This window comes from Hypanus sabinus, chromosome 23 (genome assembly GCF_030144855.1).
Source record: "Hypanus sabinus isolate sHypSab1 chromosome 23, sHypSab1.hap1, whole genome shotgun sequence".
NCBI lineage: Eukaryota > Metazoa > Chordata > Chondrichthyes > Myliobatiformes > Dasyatidae > Hypanus > Hypanus sabinus.
In genome coordinates this window covers 40,058,487-40,080,668 of record NC_082728.1, presented here as the reverse complement: position 1 = coordinate 40,080,668, position 22,182 = coordinate 40,058,487, and the positions used below count along the sequence as shown (strand labels likewise).

At 37.5% G+C, this 22,182-nt stretch overlaps 2 protein-coding genes across 5 annotated transcripts in view; one reads left to right on the top strand and one right to left on the bottom strand.

The window, feature by feature from the left end:
- LOC132380145 (ras-related protein Rab-40B) overlaps window positions 1-1,055 on the bottom strand; it is a 60,131-nt gene extending 59,076 nt beyond the window's left edge. Inside the window, exon 1 of the mRNA XM_059948763.1 lies at window positions 560-1,055. Coding sequence (XP_059804746.1) covers window positions 560-773 — 214 coding nt within the window. The 5' untranslated portion in view covers window positions 774-1,055. The remainder of the gene's footprint in view (window positions 1-559) is intronic.
- Window positions 1,056-1,423: 368 nt separating this feature from the next.
- fn3krp (fructosamine 3 kinase related protein) overlaps window positions 1,424-22,182 on the top strand; it is a 34,055-nt gene continuing 13,296 nt past the window's right edge. The window contains exons 1-3 of one of the 4 annotated variants that reach the window (XM_059948760.1): window positions 1,431-1,596; window positions 14,398-14,449; window positions 20,321-20,472. In XM_059948760.1, coding sequence (XP_059804743.1) covers window positions 1,547-1,596; window positions 14,398-14,449; window positions 20,321-20,472 — 254 coding nt within the window. In that variant the 5' untranslated portion in view covers window positions 1,431-1,546. Of the gene's footprint in view, window positions 1,597-14,397; window positions 14,544-20,320; window positions 20,473-22,182 lie in introns of those variants that run through there. The other 3 variants (XM_059948761.1, XM_059948759.1, XM_059948762.1) reach the window with 3 other exon arrangements.

Sequence of the window (22,182 nt, the reverse complement as noted above, 5' to 3'; positions counted from 1 at the left end):
CTTTAGTTTTACAGTACCATTCTAAAGTTGTTAATGTAGATTGTCTATTCTATCCTTCTAAAACACAGGTCTAAATACAATACCTTCACAAAAAGATGAAATATCTTTACATTGTACGCAATAATCAACGAGAATAATGTAGATGCTTTAGATTAAAATAATAGAATTTCAAAGCATCAAGAATGTATAACATTCTTGAGTTTTCCTTACAGCAGTGACATTAAGTCCCGCAATTACCTTTCCTATAAAATTTAAATGGCGTAAAGAACAAGCTTTCTTTTCGGTGTAATCTCTTACAATAATGTGGTCGTAATTTTTTAAAAAAATAACTTAAGCTACTAAGACACTTAAGTGATCTTCCACCCTAATCTTTTACAACTAGAATATGTGATCTTTGGGTTGAAGACAATGTAAATAAAAACAGGGCGTTCTCACAATCATAAAGACATTACGTTTTTCGTACACAAGTAAAAAGAAGCCTGCAACGCAAAACAGCAAACATCATGTTTACCTGCATTCTTATTTGATGTTTGCTTTTTGGTGGGTTGTATCTACTCACCCATGTTGTAACCATACGGTGACTCACTGGCTCCATCCTGCAGGCTGGCGAGGATCTCCCCCTTCCCAACATCACTGTCACCCACCAGCAGGAATTTCAGGAGAAAGTCGTAAGCCTTCACCGGGCTACCCTTGTTGCTCATCCTCTCACAAACAACACTCCATACTGGAGCGGACTGACGACAGTTTATTTCGTTAAACAAGTAAAAATTCATTAAACAAGTTTCAACTCGCCCTACACCGCCACCATTCACTTTCCAGAGAAAATTCCTTGGGTGGCTCGCGCTGCAACCATTCGCCGTCCAAAACCACAGGAAAACCTGTCGTCTCCTCTCCTGCCACACAAATTTACTCCTTACTAACTATTTTAGGCTGCCAAAGGTACCATACTCTTCAATGCTTCCAACAGCTCCCACTTTAAACCCCTTAGAAGTAGGATGAATACACTCCATCGCTCCTGTACACACACGACTCCCACCCCACTGCCATCCACTGTGTCCTGGTGCTTCCATTATTGGTTATCATAAAACATAGGCGGGTCAGAGGCCCCTATTCCGTTAAACTATTGGACGTCTTGGCTATCAATCACAGACAACTCTCCGCCCCTCTCCGTTGTTTACATATCGTATCGCCAGGGGTCTTGGCAACCGCTGGGCGCGATGCATTAAGGGAATTGTAGTTCCAATTTGGCAATCTCCCGCTTTTCACAAGTCAGCGAACATGTTTAAGTTGCTCCTATTGTGAACTAAAATACCCGCAAATAGCTGCGGCTTGAAGTTCTGTATATTTAATTCCTCACTGATAGGCATATCATTTTAATAAGTATTAAAATCAGGCGGTCAATTGACCACTTCCTGTTGAAGCTCCGCGAAGGGGATTGGCAGCCGCGTGTTGAAGATGGAGAGCGTGTTGAAGAGGGAGCTGAACACAGCTCGTCTGAAGGGATTCGGATACTCAGGGGGTGGGTGTATTAGCCAAGGGCAGAGTTATGAAACGGATTCAGGAAGAGTGTTTGTCAAAGTCAATCACAAAAGCCAGGTTAATGAATTTCCTTTATGGTTTGTATCAATGTTGACATGGCCTATGTGTTTGAGGGAGATGGGGAGGGCCTATACTGTTCTCTTGGCATTACAGACGCTGGCAGAAAAATTGAACTCTAAGGAAGGATGGGATCTAGTTTGGCGTTACAGTCCATACAAAAAAAAAGACGCAGGCGAACGAGTTCACTAAAATAAGGGGGGAGGTAAACTTGAATGTAATATAAGGGAAGTACAGCTTCAAACGAGTGAAACGGATTTACTGTATATTAAGTCTTTTATCCAGGAATGATGTATGAATGGGTTAAACTTCCAAATAGGAATAGATCACATTCTGAAAGAGCATTAGTGAATATCACTTTTGAGGCGTGCTTAGACTTTTGATGAATAGATAAATAATATTAATGACATTTCTGAATAGTTATATTTCTGGGAAATTTTCTCACCACATTTCCTATCTCTGGTGATGTTATAGTTAAGTAGGAAGATGAGTGTTTTGACAGTTTTACCATAGCTAACAAAAGAACTGATCCAAGAAAATGGGAAAGACCAACTATTGTCAATATGGTTTGTTTAATATTTGGATACTTGCTGAAGGGCCCAGACAGCTATACAATTTTCAAGACTCCAAGTTAACCCTTGAAGATCCAAGCAATATTAGATTGCAAAAAGCACTTTAATCCATAATTCTTTTCATAGGTGCAAAAGGTTTTATTCACTACAGTATTTTTAAAATTTAATGTTAAGACATGGTGCCTATTGAAATTGTTAATGATATTTTTAATGATAGTAAAAATAGTCTTGTAAATTGTTCGGGTTTTGAGCCAAAGGCAGGAAGCTAAATTATAATACCGCTACACCACGTTAAATAATTTCTCCTTCAGAAGAAGGGTATACCAATCCCATTGAAAACATCATTGATAAACTTGTTTAACTTTTTTTTTCTGTGCAGCCAGGAATAACCTTGATAAAAAATTATTTGATTGTTTTTTATTTGGTCTGGACTCTGAGAGCACATGGAATCCAACTAGCATATTGGATACAAAATTGTCCTGGTGAAAGGAGGTAGAAGACAGCTGTGGAGAATTGTCTTGCATATTGAGAGGACTCTGGCCAGTAGTGTGCCATAGGGATTGTTGTTTCTTATCTGTGTTAATGATTTTAAAATTTGAAGTACATTCATTATCAAAGTATGTATACTATATGCAATCTTGTGATTCATCTCCCTACAGGCAGGCACAAAACATACAAATCCATTAAAAAGGCCATCTGATGTGCAAAAAAAATTATGCAAACAATAAAAGTGAGCAAGTTACATTCAGAACTAAAGCTCATGAAAGTGAGTTCACAGCCACGAAGCCAGTCATCACTGCAGCCGGTCCAGAAGCCCATTAGCTGCAGGCCATGTCGTGGTTTTTTGTGCCTCACAAATGACCAAGAGACGCAGAAGATTCCTCAAGAAGGGTTGAACTTTAATTTGCAAATCAAAGCTGAGACAGTCAGTGAGCTAGTCGCTGATTGCCCACCGATCTCCGGACACAGCATTTTTTATATCAATCTCCTGGTCTAGTTTCACACGTACGTCCCATTGACTTAATCATGTTCCAATCCACATCTCCCAGCCGTCTCTCACCAACGCACCACTGTCCCCCACACTTCCAGGACACAATAACAGCAAACTCAGAACTGACCAATGTTCCAATCCACATCTCTCCAGCCACCCCTCACCAACACACCGTTGTCTTTTACATTCCTAAGGTTTCATTCTCCAGCAAATAGCAAGTTTACATTCTTAACACTTCGTGACTTAATCATGTTCTAATCTACATCTCTTTAGCTACCTTCCATTAACACAACATTGACTTCTACATTCTTAATATTTCATTCTCTTGCTAAATTGGGTACATGCATAGCAAATAGCAAGTTTCATCTCTTAGCTACCTCTCATTAATATATATTAACACACCATTGTCTTCGATGAGTAAAACTTGCCGGGCAGCGAGCTGAACACTGGCCCATCCATCATCTGCAGCTCCAACACCCTAACCTGTTCAATTTGACCAGCGAAATATCGGCTTTTTCCTTGCTTTTGGACCTGGGCCCTGATGCTTAGATGTATTCTAGGGCCCAGGCCCAATGCCTTATACCTGACCTTTTCAATCTGGCTCAGCTCATTCCTCACTCTCAGGCCTGGGTCCCACTGTGTTGACTCTGCCTCAACTCCCCTGGGATCTGTTGTTTTGATTGGCTCCAAGTCTGTTTTATCAATGGCCAGACTTTGGCTTACAGGTTTCTCGGACTTGGGTTTAGGCCTCGCCAGCTCAGTTTGGCCTGTACACACCTTGCCACAACCATCCTGAACCTTCATGGTTTCAGTTCACACAACAAAAATGTCAGGTTGTCCAGGTAGTTCAGAAGTTCAACTCTGAAAGGGAGATTACAGGCTATTGATTGCAGTGATAAATGTCTAGAAACAGTGTGATTAATAGTGTACTTAGTAGTTTTGTTTGCTGCCAGTAAGGCGTTGCTGTGTTAATAAGGTTGTTAATGTGTTTAGTCGATTCAGCCAACATGCCAAAGTTGATGGTGTAGAGGTGAAGAGGGTTACAAAGTTTACAAGGGATTATTAGATTAGTTTTTTTTTTGCATTTTTTTTTTCTTTTTCTTTTTTCTGTTTTTTTTAAATTACATATTATGATACACCTAGATTTGCCTTGTTTATTTATATATTGTATCATTCATGATTTGGGAATACTCATTTATACTGTAATCATTGCTTATGTATTCTTTCATGTGCAGTTGAAATGTGTAAGTTTGTCATCTCATTATCTATGTATCAATTGTATTTTGTTGATATTAATAACAATAATAAAAAGATTGAAAAAGAAAGAAACAAAGTTTACAAGGGATCTAGACCAACTTGGGAAAGGAGCCAGTGAATAGCAAATGGAATTTAACTTGGACAAGTGTAAAGTGTTGCACTTTGGTAAATTAAACCAGGGCAGGACTTGAACAGTAAATGTTAGGGCCCTAGAAAATGATGTAGATCATTCTTTTCATACAGGTACAAGGAATATGATTTTATTTGCTTGAGTACAGTACCTCTTTGATATATCTTTCTTATTTTGGTTCTGGAACTAGTGTCCATTGTTCTGTTACAGTTTCGGGAATAGGTTTAGTAAGGAAAATATTTGCATCACTGTAAAGTTAATAGCTTATACAAGACGAGTCTGCATATCACACACACATTTTAGGTTGAAGATGCTTTGTTAGAACTGGCGAAGAGAAAACAAATTGGTTTGAAATTGCAGAGGTGGTGAGGGAAGGAGTGGTTGGACAAAGGGAATATCTTTGATCGAGTGAAGTCAGTGTTGCCATGGGGATAAGATAGAGGTCATTTGTGTGATGGATTAATGAGGATAGTCATTGAGAAAATGAACAAAATGTATGATTTTTTAAAAAGTTTCCAATAACTGCAGTTTTTAAAATTTAAAACATGATTTACTTTGAGGCTACAATTTGTTCTTTCTATTCCTTTCATATTTTCTTTCATTTTGATATTTTTCAGTTACTGTCAGACCAGGAGAGTTGCTTAATGGTTCATTGATGAGCTGACCCCAGAACTACCTTTGACCTGTAGGTCAAGGAAGGAAAAAAATCATCATTGTTCTTACTCTTGATTGCCACATTGCCTGGATTTAAACAGGTCTCAAAAGAACTTCTTTACAAACTTACCCTGCACATAATGCCTGCTTGCTTCTAAGGTGGACATTTATAAGGTGCAAAAGTTAAATTGCATGAACTGATGTTTGTATGCCCATATTAAACCAAAGCATTTCTGTGAGCTATCTAACCCTAACCACCTATGAGTGATAAAATATGTGTGACTGGTTCACATAACTACCATTATCACTTTGTGTAACTGATTTGTGAATCCATAGCTTTTTAACAACTTATTTGCTCATCAAGAAAGAATTTTAAATTCTAATTCCATTTAATTTATTTTCTACTTAACTCTTGTTGTTTTGGAGTTAAGAAAAATGGATCTCATCAGCAGCTTGAACTGTTATTTTTGTAAGTCATTATTTTTGTTGCCCAATTTAAATTTTCAGTTAAAAGAAATTTTAAGTTAAAACAGACTATAAAATAATGACAAAAATTGAATAAGTAATTATAAAACTGCACCTGCATTATCTATTTGTATTTCTTCTATAAGAGTTGCTAGGATGCTTGTCTCTACCTTGTTTCTTTATTCATGTCAGTGGGATGAGCTTAAAAGTCAACAGGAATCAAAATCAGGTTTAATATCTGGATCATGTGAAATCTGTTTTATAGAAGTGGTACAGTGCAGACATTTAAAAAATTATAAATTGCAATGAGAAATATAAATAAGTGGTGCAAAAAAGAGAACAAAAAATTGTGAGGCAGTTTTCATGGGTTGGTTCATTTTCCATTCAGAAATCTGATGGTGGGGGGGAAGATTCTGCTCCTAAAACATTGAATATATGCTTTCAGGCTCCTATACCTCCTACCTGATGGTGTCAATGAGAAGAGGGCATGTCCAGAGAGATGGGGGTCCGCCTTTTTGAGGCATAGTCTTTTGAAAACATCCGTGATGCTGGGGAGCCTAATGCCTGTGATGGAGTTGGCCGAGTTTACAACCTCCTGCAGCTTTTTCTGATCCTGTGCAGTGGCCCCTCCATATCAGTTAGATGGTACATTTATAGCAATTTGTGAGAGTCCTTGGTGACATTACCAAGTCTCCTCAAACTCCAAATGAAGTATAGCTGCTGTTGTGCCTTCTTTGTAATTGCATTAGCATGTTTGCGGCAGGATAGATTTCAGGGAAATCAACTTGAAACTGCTCACCCTATCCACCGTTGATCCCTCAATAAGGACTGCTGTATGTTCCCTCGAATTCCCCTTCATGAAGTCCACAATCATTTCCTTGGTCATACAGTTATTAAGTACAAGGTTGTTGTTGTGACACCACTCAACCAGCCAGTCTATTACAGTATTGTATGACTCCTTGTCACCATCTGAGATTCTGCCAACAGTTATGTCATCTGCAAATTTACAGATGGAGTTTAGGCTGTGTCTAACCACACTGTCGTGGGTGTAGAGAGAGTAGAGCAGTAGGCTCAACACATATCCTTGAGGTGAGCCGGTTTTGATTGTTAGCAAGGAGGAGATGGCATTTTCTGATGCACACTGATTGTCCAATGAGGAAGTCAAGGATCCAGTTGCAGAGAGAGGTGCAGAGGCCCTGGATTTGAAGCTCGATTTTTACTGTGAGTATGATGGTGTTGAACATTGAGTTGTAATCAATAAACAGCAGCCTGGTGTACATATTGCTGTTGTCCAGGTGATCCAAGGCTGAGTAGAGAGCCAGTGAGATTGCATCCATTGTAGACCCTTTGTGGTGGTAGGCAAATTGCAATGGGTTCAGGTCTTTGTCCAGGCAGGAATTGGTTCTGGCTATGACTAACCCCTCAAAGCACTTCAGCACAGTAAATACCAGAACAATTGGGCAATAGTCATTGAGGCAGCTCACCCTGCTCTTCTTGGGAACTAGAATAATTGGTACCCTTTTGAAGCAGGTGGGAATCTCAGACTGCAGTAGTGAGGGATTGAAGAGCCCTTGAACATCCTGCTGGTTGGTTGACACAAGTTTCCATTTCCCTCCCAGATACGCCATTGGAGCCTGATGCCTTGCTAGGATTTGCCCTCTCGAAAGAGTTTGAGGAAAATTAATTAAAAGTCAGTTGATAAAGAGATTATGCTGCTAGACATCATGATTGGAGATCCTAAGTTTTTGGAACATCTAACAGCATAGCACAGGAACAAGCCCTGTGCCCACATTGTTTGTGCTGAACAAGTAATCTTCTGCCTGTATAGTGAAAATGAAACGGTACAGCACGGACAACATTCCCTTCAGCCTGTGATGTGCTGAGCTAATTAAACTAATTTCTTTTGCCTGCACATTGTTCATGTTTTTCTCTGCATATCCACATGTCTGAGAGCCTCTTAAATACCTCTATAGTATCTGCCTCCACTACTACCCAGGCACCCACCACTCTTTTAGGGTTTTTTTTAAAGTAAGAGTTGCACATTTTCATTGAACTTCTCCCCCTGCTCACCTTAAATGTATTCCCTCTAGTATTAGATATTTCAATATTGAGAAAAAGATATAGCCTGTCTACTCTAACTATGCCTACTCTAAGGTAGTGCACCCGTGGCTGACAAGGGAAATTAGGGATAGTATCAAGTCCAAAGAAGAAACATATAAATTAGCAAAAAAAAGCGGCACACCTGAGGTTTGGGAGAAATTCAGAGACCAGCAGAGGAGGACAGAGGGCTTAACTAGGAAAGGGAAAAAAGATTCTGAGAGAAAGCTGGTAGGGAACATAAAAACTGACTGTAAAAGCTTTTATAGATACGTGAAAAGAAAAAGATCGGTCAAGACAAATGTAGGTCCTTTACCGTCAGAAACAGGTGAATTGATCATAGGGAACAAAGACATGGCAGACCAATTGAATAACTACTTTGGTTCTGTCTTCACTAAGGAGGACATAAATAATTTTCTGGAAATAGTAAGGGACCGAGGGTCCAGTGAGATGGAGGAACTGAGGGAAATACATGTTAGTAGGGAAGTGGTGTTAGGTAAATTGAAGGGATTAAAGGCAGATAAATCCCCAGGGCAAGATGGTCTGCATCCCAGAGTATTTAAGGAAGTAGCCCAAGAAATAGTGGATGCATTAGTGATAATTTTTCAAAACTCCTTAGATTCTAGATTAGTTCCTGAGGATTGGAGGGTGGCTAATGTAACCCCACTTTTTAAAAAAGGAGGGAGAGAAACCGGGGAATTATAGACCGGTTAATCTGACATCGGTGGTGGGGAAAATGCTAGAGTCGGTTATCAAAGATGTGATAACAGCACATTTGGAAAGAGATGAAATCATCGGACAAAGTCAGCATGGATTTGTGAAAGGAAAATCATGTCTGACGAATCTTATAGAATTTTTTGAAGATGTAACTAGTAGAGTGGATAGGGGAGAGCCAGTGGATGTGGTATATTTAGATTTTCAAAAGGCTTTTGACAAGGTCCCACACAGGAGATTAGTGTGCGAACTTAAAGCACACAATATTGGGGGTATGGTATTGATGTGGATAGAGAATTGGTTGGCAGATAGGAAGCAAAGAGTGGGAGTAAACGGGACCTTTTCAGAATGGCAGGCAGTGACTAGTGGGGTACCGCAAGGCTCAGTGCTGGGACCCCAGTTGTTTACAATATATATTAATGATTTAAATGAGGGAATTAAATGCAGCATCTCCAAGTTTGCGGATGACACGAAGCTGGGCGGCAGTGTTAGCTGTGAGGAGGATGCTAAGAGGATGCAGGGTGACTTGGATAGGTTAGGTGAGTGGGCAAATTCATGGCAGATGCAATTTAATGTGGATAAATGTGAGGTTATCCACTTTGGTTGCAAGAACAGGAAAACAGATTATTATCTGAACAGTGGCCAATTAGGAAAAGGGGAGGTGCAATGAGACCTGGGTGTCATTGTACACTAGTCATTGAAGGTGGGCATGCAGGTACAGCAGGTGATGAAAAAGGCAAATGGTATGTTGGCATTCATAGCAAAAGGATTTTAGTACTGAAGCAGGGAGGTTCTACTGCAGTGGTACAAGGCCTTGGTGAGACCGCACCTAGAGTATTGTGTGCAGTTTGGTCCCCTAACCTGAGGAAAGACATTCTTGCCATAGAGGGAGTACAAAGAAGGTTCACCAGATTGATTCCTGGGATGGCAGGACTTTCATATGAAGAAACACTGGATCGACTAGGCTTATACTCACTGGAATTTAGAAGATTGAGGGGGATCTTATTGAAATGTATAAAATTCTAAAGGGATTGGACAGGCTAGATGCAAGAAGATTGTTTCTGATGTTGGGGAAGTCCAGAACGAGGGGTCACAGTTTAAGGATAAAAGGGAAGCCTTTTGGGACCGAGATGAGGAAAAACTTCATCACACAGAGAGTGGTGAATCTGTGGAATTCTCTGCCACTGGAAACAGTTGAGGCCAGTTCATTGGCTATATTTAAGAGGAAATTAGATATGGCTCTTGTGGCTAAAGGGATCAGCGGGTATGGAGAGAAAGCAGGTACAGGATTCTGAGTTGGATGATCAGCCATGATCATACTGAATGGTGGTGCAGGCTCAAAGGGCCGAATGGCCTACTCCTGCACCTATTTTCTATGTTTCTATGCCTTGCATAATATTACAAACTTCTATGAGGTTTCCCTTCCGTCTCTGCTGTTCCAGAGTAAACAGTCCTAGTTTGTGTAACTTCTCCTGATAGCACATGCCCTCTAATCCAGACAGCATCCAACATCACTCAAGATGAAGGGTCTCAACTTGAAATGTTGACAATCTGTTTCTCTCCAATGATGCTGTCTAACCTACTATGTTGCTCCAGACCACAGCATTTGAAGTCTCTTGTGTCAACATTTTTGTAAGCCTCTTCCGCACTCTCTCCAAAGCCTCCACATTCTCCTTGTAATGGTGCAACCAGAAATGAATGGAGCTCAGCAAAATAGAGGGTTATGGGTAACCCTAGGTAATTTCTAAGGTGAGGACATGTTCGGCACAGCTTTGTGGGCCAGAGGGCCTGTATTGTTCTGTAGGTTTTCTATGTTTCTATTGCAGATGTAGCATAACCAGAGTTTTATAAAGTTGCAACATATCTTCCAGATTCTTGAACTCAACAAAAGACCAGCAAGCAAGTTTCTTTGTATAGCACTTTTCAAACACAAGGCAGTTCAAAGTGCTCTACATAGAACAAGATATAAAAATCAAACATCACATTTCAGACGATATATAAGAGAATAAAATCACAAAGAAAATAGATATGATATTACAGTGCAGGGGATTCTAATTAAAAGCAGCAACAAAAAGAAAAGTTTTAACCCTCGATTTAAAAGAGCTTAAAGTTGGGGCAGACTTCAGGTCCTCTGGAAGATTATTCCACATATGTGGATCAGAATAACAAAGCTGCTTCACCATGTTTAGTTTTGACCCTAAGGACGGTAAGCAGACCTGCCCCAGATGACCTGAGAGCTTGGAAAGGTTCATAATGCAGCAAGAGATCGGAGATGTACTTTGGCCCTAGACCATTCAGTGCTTTATAAAACAGTAGTAATATTTTAAAGTTAATCCTCTGATGGACAGGAAACCAGTGTACCATAAACCTTTACCATGCTATCAACTTTTGTAGCCACCTTCAGGGAGTTATGGACTTGTGCTTAAAGATCACCCTTCACATTAACACTTAAGGGTCCTATCATTTCTTCAATGCTTTCCCCTTACATTAGACCTCCCAAAGTGTAACACCTCACGCTTGCTCAGATCAAACCCCATTTGCCATTTTTCTGCCATATTGGTACTGATTGTTTGATTATATCCTTTAAAAGTCCTCTACACTATCCACAACTCGACATTTGGTTGCTATTCTCTGTTAAAGCTAATTTCACAGGAAGAACAGGACTAGTGTTGGCTGCCTTGCTTTCCAGTGATGAATCAGTGTTAAGTGAGTGTAAAATTTGATCCTAGTCAAACTAAAATTTATTATCAAGGTATGTATGTGTTTCCATATTCTACCTAAGATTAATTTTCTTGCAGGCATTTAAAGGAAAATAAAGAAAGACAATAGAATTTACCAGAGACTACACATAAACAAAGATTGACAAACAACCAATGTTCAAAAGATGACATAGTGCAAATACAACAATGAATACTGAAAACCTCGAGTTGTAAAGCCTTGAAATTGAGTATGTACAGTAGGTTGTAGAATCAGTTCAAAGTTGTAAGTGAAATTATCCACACCATTTCCTGAACCTGAAGATTGTAGGGTTACTATTCCTGAACCTGGTGGTGTGGGACCTAAAGGCTTCTGTACTTCCTGCCCAATGGTAGGAGCAGAAAGAGAGCATAGCCTGGATGGTGGGGATCCTTGATGATGGATGCTGCTTTCTTATGGCAGTTGTTGTAAATGCGCACAGTTGTAGAGAGGCCTGTGATGGACTAGGCTGTATCCACCACTTTCTGTAGATTATTTAGTTTCTGGGCAGTGATATTTACGTATCAGGCTGTGATGCAACTACAAAAGTTTGTAGTTAAGATACTCTCCAATGTAGAAATGTTGAAGTTTGTCAAAGTTTTTGGTGGCATGCCAAATCTACACAAACATCTAAGAAAGTAAAGGCACTGTGCTTTCTTTGAAATAGCACTTTTGTGCTGGTCCCATGACATATCCATTGACATAACAAAGATATGATAAGGAATTTACAGCTATTAACCTCAAATTCAGATAAAACAAAATTTTTAGAGCATGGAACAGCACTGCACAGAAACAGATCTGTTTGGACACAATTGTGTGTCAAATCAATGAAATTAGTTATCAAATAGCCAACTAATTTAATCCCTTCTACCGACGAAATCTCCCTATCCTTTCATTTCACTTATATTTTTGCGGCTATCTAAACTTCCCTTAAAAATCCCTACTGTATCTGCCTCTTCAACCACTCCAGGCACCCACTACTCCCTGTGTAAAAAAAACTTGTCCCTTTTTTTTTTACCTTGTCCCCCTCACCTTAAATGCAATGTTAGATAGTCCAACCCTTGGAAAAAAAGATACTATGTGTCTACTCTATCCAATATAAACCTTTATTAGATTTCCCCTCAGCCTCCATCACTGCAGGTAAATCAACCCGTTTGTCCAACCTGCAACATCCTGGTAAACCTCTTCTGCACCCTCTCCAAAGCCTTGAACATCCTTCCTATAATGGGGTGATCAGAACTGTGTGCAATACTCCAGATGCAGCCTAACCTAGATTTTCATAAAGATGCAACATAACTTCCTGACTGTTGAACTCAATACCTTGACTAATTAAAGGCAAGCATGTCATATGCCTTCTTAAAATGTAGTTCTTAGAATCTTTACTATCAAGAATATAGCTATTTGGGTACATAAGACCAATATTTGTGTAGCTTTAGACTTGGAGTCAACACCATAAGTATGAGGGAAAGCATTAAAGGCAACTTGCCTTTCACAGGTGTAACAATCTGTGTGCCTTGACAACCAGTTCAAATGGTTGAGTCACAGAATTTGTAGGGCAGGAGGAACCCATTTGACCTACAAGAAAATTTCTTATGCAAATTGTACTTCAGGAGCTTTTGATTCTCTTAACAGTCATTTAAATTGTCCTTGCACCAGGTCCTCCCCTGCACTAGGACCCAGGCTACGCTTCAGTGATACACACTGTGTCTGGACTCCACCGCCACAGTCTGGCCCATACCCAACCTTTCCAAATTGTCCTCGCGTTTAGGTTGATTCAAGCTCACTCACTGTTTAGGTAGGTGGGCTCCAAAACTCCTCCACTCTAGCAATTCTCCATTCTGCTCACTCTGACTTCGACTCTGTCTCAGAAATGCGTCAACCTCACTCTGGTCATTTCTAATCGACGATGCCTCAGCCACACTCCAACTTTGCATTGTACCCACACGCCTTGACCTTGAGTCATTCTTTGCTCTCCTCTTCATTGTTTGCAGTGATAGTTTACCACAGTTTAGCTGCTAACAGAAATAATATTGCGCTAAACACTTATTTTCTTACGATTCCTTTAAAGAAGAAACATAACTTATTTTCTTTGGGCCATGACCTCTTATTTCACATTTAATGTGAATCAATTTTCATTTCAGCTTTCTTGAAAATATATTTTAACTGAAGTCTTCTAATCAAAAAGTCTTCTTACTTGACTATAGTTTCTATCATTTGTTATTAAGCTAATGTAGCCCTTACCACCATCTGATCTTTCAACATCACCTGCTTTGAATTCATCTTCACAATATCAGTATTATATTTAATCCACCTGATGATTCATATTAGATATATTTTGTCTGACTGTTTAAATGTTCATCACAGTGTTAGCACAATGATTTAAAAATCTGAAATAGATGACAGATTTTTTTAATGTGTAACAGATCAGCAATGTTAATTTGTAATCTTAATTGTTGGCTCAAGATATAAATATATGTGGATTTTAAGTCAGCATTTTGATAGTTTTGCCTTCAAGGTTTCAGGAAATAGAGCACTTCTGGAATTTCTATTTATGTGTCACTGCTTGTGGAAATTGTGAAGTTGCTCTTGGTTATTTAGTGCAATTGAGCAGCTTCTGCCACTTCTAGCTTTCTCCACCACAATCAAGGGAAATGTTTTGAATGGACAGAAACAATTTTGCAAATTAGTCCCTCTGTAAAATACTTTGAAGATTTATTGCACAAGTACTCTGAGTTACTAATGCTAAATTAATATTTAGGAAACTGCTACCTCCTTTAATTTAAATTTTTTTATAGAGTGTAATTCCCTCTAATACTTCAAAGCATAAGGGATTTTATAATGTTCTTTATAATACCTCAGCATTAACCTAGTGTATGTTTATATTTTGGCACAGTGAATTAAGTTTAAAAAGTTCTTTTTTCTTTATAGTCTGTGTGGATCATAAAATGTAATCAATTATTCAGCTGGTTTAATGATATTGTTTGAAACCAAGGTTTCCTTTTGAATCATGCTTCACTGTAACAGCTGGCAGAAATGATTAAATCTTTGTCAAAATAGTGCAGAAAATTATCTCTGTTCTATCTGAAAATAAACTAGTTCTGTATTGTTGTGCAACACTTCTTATGGGATTGGTAGATTTTAAACTAAGAGAATTTGTGTTTATTAATTGCCTTTTCTTGAAACAGCGGGTCCTCATTGAAGGAGAGACTTTTTCAGGATCAGCAAGCCTTTGCTAAGGTGAAAATTGGATTTACAAGTGTTTCGCTGAGAGCTTAACAAAACACATTTTTCACTTTGCCATGGGTGGAAAGTGAACAGAAAAAGTGCTTGTGTAAGCTGAGAATTTGCATTTATGATGTTTCTCAGTTTAACTTGTAAATTAATGTTAGTTAATTTTAGCTTGTCATTCATCAGAGTTGTAATGTTTTAATGAGTAAACTAAATTTTGCTCTGATCTATTTAGTGTAATTTATTTAGGTTCTATCATGCTATGTAAAATACAAAACCAAGTGTTTACTCTTCTTTAGATAGTATCCTGAAATCAGTGATAACTTCCACTCCAGTTCTGAGGTGGCTGACAAGCCATTATCTGAGCAGAACATTGCCTTGGGGTTTGGAGGAAGTGCTGGTCAGGATATGTGGCTTAGTTTAGGAAGTGGTGTGCTCCTTCTTCTGTTTACAATGGGTTTCGTTGTACTTCTGGTTGTACTCCAATTCCTGTTTCTGAGAACTTAGTGCCATCCTTAATTCTCTTCCATCTTGTACATCTACATGCCAGGGATTCCAATATAATGTCACATTATTTTCATGGATGTTAGTCTGTTCCTTTGATAGACTTTTATATAGAGTCCCCATTTTACAAATCTGGTGAATGATGTGGCCGATCTTTTGAAGCTTGTTGATTGTCATCAGAATTGGGGATGGTGCCCTGGGAGAGCACAGTGAAGATGGTTTGTCTATGTTGTTCATAGATTAAGGAAAAAGGTTGTGAATGCAACCTTGGCAGAATTTATCCACTGTTTTTGAGGTGCATGGTTAGACCTTGGAAGTGTACAGGAAAGCAGGGATCCCAGCTGCCTAGGTGACTAGGAGATGTGGATCTTCAAAATCTCTTCCTCAAAAGAGGAAAGGCTCTGCTAGCACACTAAAGGTAAAAGTGAAGTTCATTGTTGAGTCTGCTTTTGCTGAGAGGCAGCTCCTAAGATATGGGAACTGATAAATATTTTCTACATTCTTACTATGACAGTGCCAGTTATTCATTGGTATTTTCTGATTTACTTGTTTGTATATTAGTACTGGAATCAAAGCTTGTATTGTGAATTTAATTTGGCCCTGATTAGGTATGATCTGTTACTGTCCAATTGCAGTTCTATAGAATGGAGAATGGTTGGCAGAAGATTAAATCCCCAAGGCTGCATCCCGCTGACAGCCAAGGAGGTGAACTTGCCTAAAGTAAGGAGTCAGTCATCAGCCATGAGAAGAATAACTTTGAACTTTGAACTCATCAGCCTTTACTCTGAGTAAAGACGTGCTGTCTTGACTCCATTATATAGCACCCCTAAGTGATTAAATGGAGATGCATCAGCCCATTGTAAATCAATAAGGCCTGGGATACCCTTTTAGAATTGAGTTTCAAATCTGGGGTCCACGGACCCCTTGGTTAATGGTAGGGTACATGGCATAAAAAAAGTTAGGAATTCTTGCTATTGAAGTTTTAAAATTTGATAGAAAAGAAATAGATCACAGATTTTCACCCTGGTCTGGGAAGAGGAGGAAATGCCAAGGGACCTCAGATATTTTGTAATCTAACACTAGATTTTGGAGACTCAACGCTACTTTGCTTCAAGATCCAGAATTTATCACCTTCATAGAACAGCAAATTGACTTGTTTTTTTCAACAAATTATATCGAAGAGATTGACAGAGGAATACTCTGGGATTCTTTTAAGGCTTTTATCCGTGGACAAATTATCTCATATTCCGCTGGTAAAAGAAAACAAAGGTATCTTGATATAGCTATGTTGGTGGATAAAATTAAAGAAATTGATAAGATTTATTCCGTGACTCCTACCAAAGAACTTTATAAGAAGAGAGTTGAGCTTCAAATGGAACATAGCTTATTATTATCTTCTTCAATTGAGAATCAATTAATTAAGACCAAGGCTCAATTTTATATTCATAGTGATCGAACTGGTAAATTATTAGCTAACCAATTAAAAGCTATTTCGACTAAGCGACAAATTATTAAAATTCGTAAACAAGATGGTAATTTGACTACTGATCATAAAGAAATTAATAAAACTTTCCAAGATTTTTATAAATCTTTATATCAATCAGAATCTGATGGTGATCTGTCCATGATGGATGATTTTTTAAATAATTTGAATATTCCCAAACTGACAGATGAAGATTGGAGTTTGTTTGATGCTCCTATTTCTATGGCTGAAGTAGGAGAGGCTATTTCATCAATGAATTCAGGGAAAGCCCCTGGTCCTGATGGTTATATTACGGAATTTTAAAAAACTTTTTCTTCTTTGCTTTCCCCATGGTTATGTGAAATTTTTAATGATGCATTTACTAAGAAGAGATTACTTCAGTCTTTTTATGAGGCTACTATCTCTCTAATTCTTAAAAAAGATAAGGATCCTACCTTATGTTCATCCTATCGTCCTATATCGCTATTAAATGTAGATTCTAAGATTCTTACAAAAATTTTAGCTATTAGGTTAGAAAAGATACTGTCACAGATTATTTCAGAAGATCAAACTGGTTTTATTAAGAACCGGTACTCCTTTTTCAATGTTAGAAAATTGATTAATATAATTTATACCTCTTCACCCAGAACCCCAGAATGTGTCATTTCATTAGATGCTGAAAAAGCTTTTGATAGAGTTGAATGGACATACTTATTTAATGCGTTAAAAATTTTAATTTTAGTTCTAAATTTATATCATGGATTAAACTAATATATTATAAACCTGTTGCTTCTGTTCTTACAAATAATCATAGATCCTCTTTTTTTCAATTATCTTGCGGTATGAGACAAGGTTGTCCTTTAAGTTTTTTATTATTTAATATTGCATTAGAACCTTTAGCCATTGCTATTCATGAATCACCTAATATTTTTGGTATTACCCGTAATGAGAAGTTATATAAGTTATCACTATATGCTGATGGCTTGTTGTTATATATTTCTGATCCTGATAGGTCTATTCCCACTATTCTATCCTTGTTGGTTCAGTTTGGTAGTTTTTCTGGTTATAAATTAAATTTGAATAAGAGTGAATTATTCCCTTTAAATGCGCAAACTTTACTGAATAACAGGGTACCATTTAAAGTTGTTACTGATAACCACTTATTTAGGTATAAAAATTACCAAGAAACATAAAGATTTATTCAGATTGAATTATCTTTGCTTCATCAAATTCAACAACTTACTACTAGATGGTCACCCTTATCCTTATCATTGGTTGGTCGGATTAATGCTATTAAAATGATGGTTTTACCGAAATTTTTATATTTATTTCAAACTTTACCATTTTTTATTCCTAAATCTTTTTTTGACAACATAGATTCAAAAATTTCCTCATTTGTGTGGCAAAATAAAAACCCCAGGTTAAGTAAAAAGCAGTTACAGAAACCTAAAAAAGATGGTGGTTTAGCTTTACCTAACTTTAGATTTTACTATTGGGCGAATAATATTCGAAACTTAATATACTGGAAACAAGATTTGGATTCACCATTATGCCCACAGTGGGTAAATTTGGAATGTAATGATGCACGAGGATACTCTTTATTCTCAGTTCTTGGTGGTTCTCTTCCCGTTGATTTAGTCAAGTTCAATAAACAGATATCTAACCCTATTGTCAAACATACATTACGAATTTGGTTTCAATTTCGTAAGTTTTTCACTGTGAGAAATTTTGTTCTTGATAGCCCTATCTTATTTAACTTTTTTTTTAAACCCTCCTTAATAGATCAAGCCTTTAGCGTATGGAAAAGGAAAGGTATAACATGCTTTCGTGATCTTTTTTTTGAAGGTAGTCTGATGTCTTTTGACCAACTTTCTAACAAATTTAAGTTACCTAAAACTTATTTTTTTAGATATTTACAAATCAGAAACTTTTTAAATAAAGTTTTACCATCCTTTCCCAATTGAACTCCGATGGATTTTTTAGATATAATTTTTACCTTGAATCCTTGTCAGAAGGGTTTAGTGGCTCTTATTTATAATATGATCATGAAGATACAACCAGAAATGTCAGGCAGAATTAAACAAGAGTGGGAAAAAGAGCTTCATTATGCTATATCAACAGAAAAATGGGAAAAAATTTTACAAATGGTTAACTCTTCTTCTATATGTGCTAAACATGCTTTAATACAATTTAAGGTGGTACATAGAGCCCACATGTCTAAAGATAAGCTTGCTCGATTCTACTCCCATATTAACCCTCAATGTGACAGATGTCACTCAGAAGTTGCTTCATTGACCCACATGTTTTGGTCATGTCCCACCTTATATAACTATTGGAAGGATATATTTGCTATCATTTCCTCAGTTTGGAATATTGATTTACAACCCCATTTTATCACTGCAATTTTTGGTATACCAATTGAGGATGGTAGTCAATTCTCCCCTTCAATTAGACGAATGATTGCCTTTGCAACTCTAATGGCTAGAAGGTCTATATTACAAAATTGGAAAGAAGTAAACCCTCCTACCACGTTTCAGTGGTTCTCTCAAACTATTTCTTGTTTGAGCTTAGAAAAAATTAGAAGTACGATTTTTGACCCATCAATTAAATTTGAAGAAACTTGGGGACCGTTTATTCGACATTTTCATATGAGTTAATTTGACCTCTTCCGGATCTTTTCTCTTTTTATCCTTGTTCTGGTATGGAGTTCCGGAGTTCTTGACACTATCATGTATATATAAACTATTATTATTGCCCATGTTAGTTTAGGTTTATTGCTTTATTTTAATATATATTTTTTCTTGTATTTTTTCCTCTCTTTTTGTGATTATCCTTTTTCATATACAATTAATACAGGTTTGATTGATTATTTTATGATGTTCTTTGCTGATATCTCAATAAGATATTGATATCTTATTACTAATTTAACTTCAAGCCTAGTGTATTTATAACCTATTCAATATTATGTTATATTTTTTTAATATATGAAACTCAATAAAAAGATTGAAAAAGAAACGATATTTTGTAATCATGCACCTCTTCAAGAAAGGAGATAATTTATAGTAATGATAGTCGAGTCTCCTTCCTGCTATAGAAAATGGCAGCCACCATCTTCCACTGCCTAAAAAACTGCTCTCTGAATAACTTTGTGTATTTTCTGGATCTGACGGCACAATGGACATGACATTCACCTTGAACAAGACATGCAGGGAAGAGTATCACCACAAAATACTGTCCTTTTAAAAAACTTTATAGAAGTCCTTAAGTCTGTTAATTGAGATGAGTTGTAGATTTTTTCCTGAAATTTTTCTACCAACATAAATTAATCTTCTTGACTTTTGTTGTGCACCTGCTTCATAAATTGCTGGACAAAAAAGGTCAGTGGTAGAATGAGTGGAACTTTTTTCCTGCTATAAATTATCTGTAATTAAAAAGGAATTCAGAAAATTAGTTAATATAAAAGATAATATTTTTGTACAAAAACAATACATGAATGTGCAGAAGTGATTTGAATTGTTACTTGGAAAAGAGCACTAAACATATCTAGGAGAGTTACATTAGGTATCTTGCATTGAGGAGAATAGGCAATTAACCGCATTGCAAAGTTGACTAATTCCATGTGACTACGCAATGAAAACAAAATGGCAGGGATCTCAGATTTGTACAATAGAAAAATAATATGAGAAATAATTATTACAGATTTGTGTTTTTATCCATGCCTGGGCAAACAATTGATTCTGCACTTGAATGGTATATATTAGTCTGACTTTCAGGAGGTGACACTAAATATGTGGTGCAAAGATTAATATGTTTGAAATTTTGCAATATTTGAGTTTTACTTGATTGATAGATAATTTCATGATTCCTGATATTGTTGTTGGCCATGGTCTCACTATCCACATTACTTTAAACAGGCCAAAAAAATGTTTGATGGTGAAATGGAAAGTCTGGAGGCCATTTTGAAAACAAACACTGTTAAAGTGCCACAGCCAATTAAAGTGATCAGTCTGTCAGATGGTGGGTCAATGTTTGTTATGGAGCATTTGGACATTCACAGCTTAAACAGGTGGGCTATAAAAATTGAAACTTAAATTTATTTTTTCTTAACATTATTGCAATCTGATCAAGGCAATTTCTTAATCAGAATCAAAAGAACTGTTTCAGAGTAAATTCATTCCCAATTTGTGTTTGATTTCAAGTAAAAAAAAACCAATTTCAATTATTAATTTTATTGTATGTTACTGCATGTTCCCCAGACTTTATCATGGGTTCAGAAATTTCTACTTTCCCTTCTTAGCTTATCTGTTGGAACTTTGCTTCTGGTTACTTGTTTAGAAGAAGCTGAAATACATTTCCCTCCTGCTTTTATATTCTCTCATTTTGTGTAGCTGTGGAATGCATCTTTATCTACTTGTGTCTACATTACTATCCTGAACCATTAGATCTACAGAGCTACACAGAATGAGTTCATGATATAATTGAATCTTTTAATAACTTTAATGAACTGTAATACTGCTAAGCTATTTTCTTTCAAATACATGGAATTGTGGTTTTTAGAATTTCAGTTCAGGATTATTTATTGGCTTTCGTACATGAGTGTGAAGGAGAATGAAATGATTGTTACTGGATCCAATGCAGCAATAAAAAAACAATATAAGCATATATATCACAATATATGTGACAATAAAAGCAATGTTATAAAACACAATGTTCAAGTGACTGGTGAGTGTGGTGATATATACATAAGGTTAGCTTCACAAACTAAAGAGGGAGTACAGAGAAGGTTCACCAGATTGATCCCTGGGATGGCAGGACTTTCATATGAAGAAAAACTGGATCGACTAGGCTTATACTGGAATTTAGAAGATTGAGGGGGGATCTTATTGAAACGTATAAAATTCTAAAGGGATTGGACAGGCCAGATGCAGGAAGATTGTTTCTGATGTTGGGGAAGTCCAGAACAAGGGGTCACAGTTTAAGGATAAAGGGGAAGGGGAAAAAAGGGGAAGCCTTTTAGGACCGAGATGAGGAAAAACTTCTTCACACAGAGAGTGGTGAATCTGTGGAATTCTCTGCCACAGGAAACAGTTGAGGCCGGTTCATTGGCTATATTTAAGAGGAAGTTAGATATGGCCCTTGTGGCTAAAGGGATCAGGGGGTATGGAGAGAAAGCAGGTACAGGGTTCTGAGTTGGATGATCAGCCATGATCATACTGAATGGCGGAGCAAGCTCGAAGGGCCAAATGGCCTACTCCTGCACCTATTTTCTATGTTTCAAACAGGAGAAAATCTGCTGGAAATCCAAAGAAACACACACAAAATGCTGGAGGTGCTCAGCAGGCTAGGGGACATCTATGGAAAAGAGTGGACATTTTGGGCAGACTTGATGAAGGGTCTCGGTTCGAAATGTCGACTGTTTACTCTTTTCCATAGATGCTGCTTGGACTGCTGAGTTACTCCAGCATTTCATGTGTGTTGCATATGATTAGCTTATATACATAGACTGAATGCATGTCCATCAAGTGATGCTAGCTGCAGGAGTATCTAAATATAAGATGACTCTGACAAGAAATAATAATCTGACTGTTGGGAAGAGGAACTCTTCTAGGTGGTAGGAGGGTATATGAAGATATAGGACAGAGACTTGTCAGTATTGGTGTTAGGCATGGAGAGTAATCGTAACATGGCAGTGCATGGAGTTTGAGGGATGCTGAGGGGCTGTGGAGAAGAGTAGCTGATGTGGATGGGGTAGTGTTGGGGGTTGGTAATAGTTGGA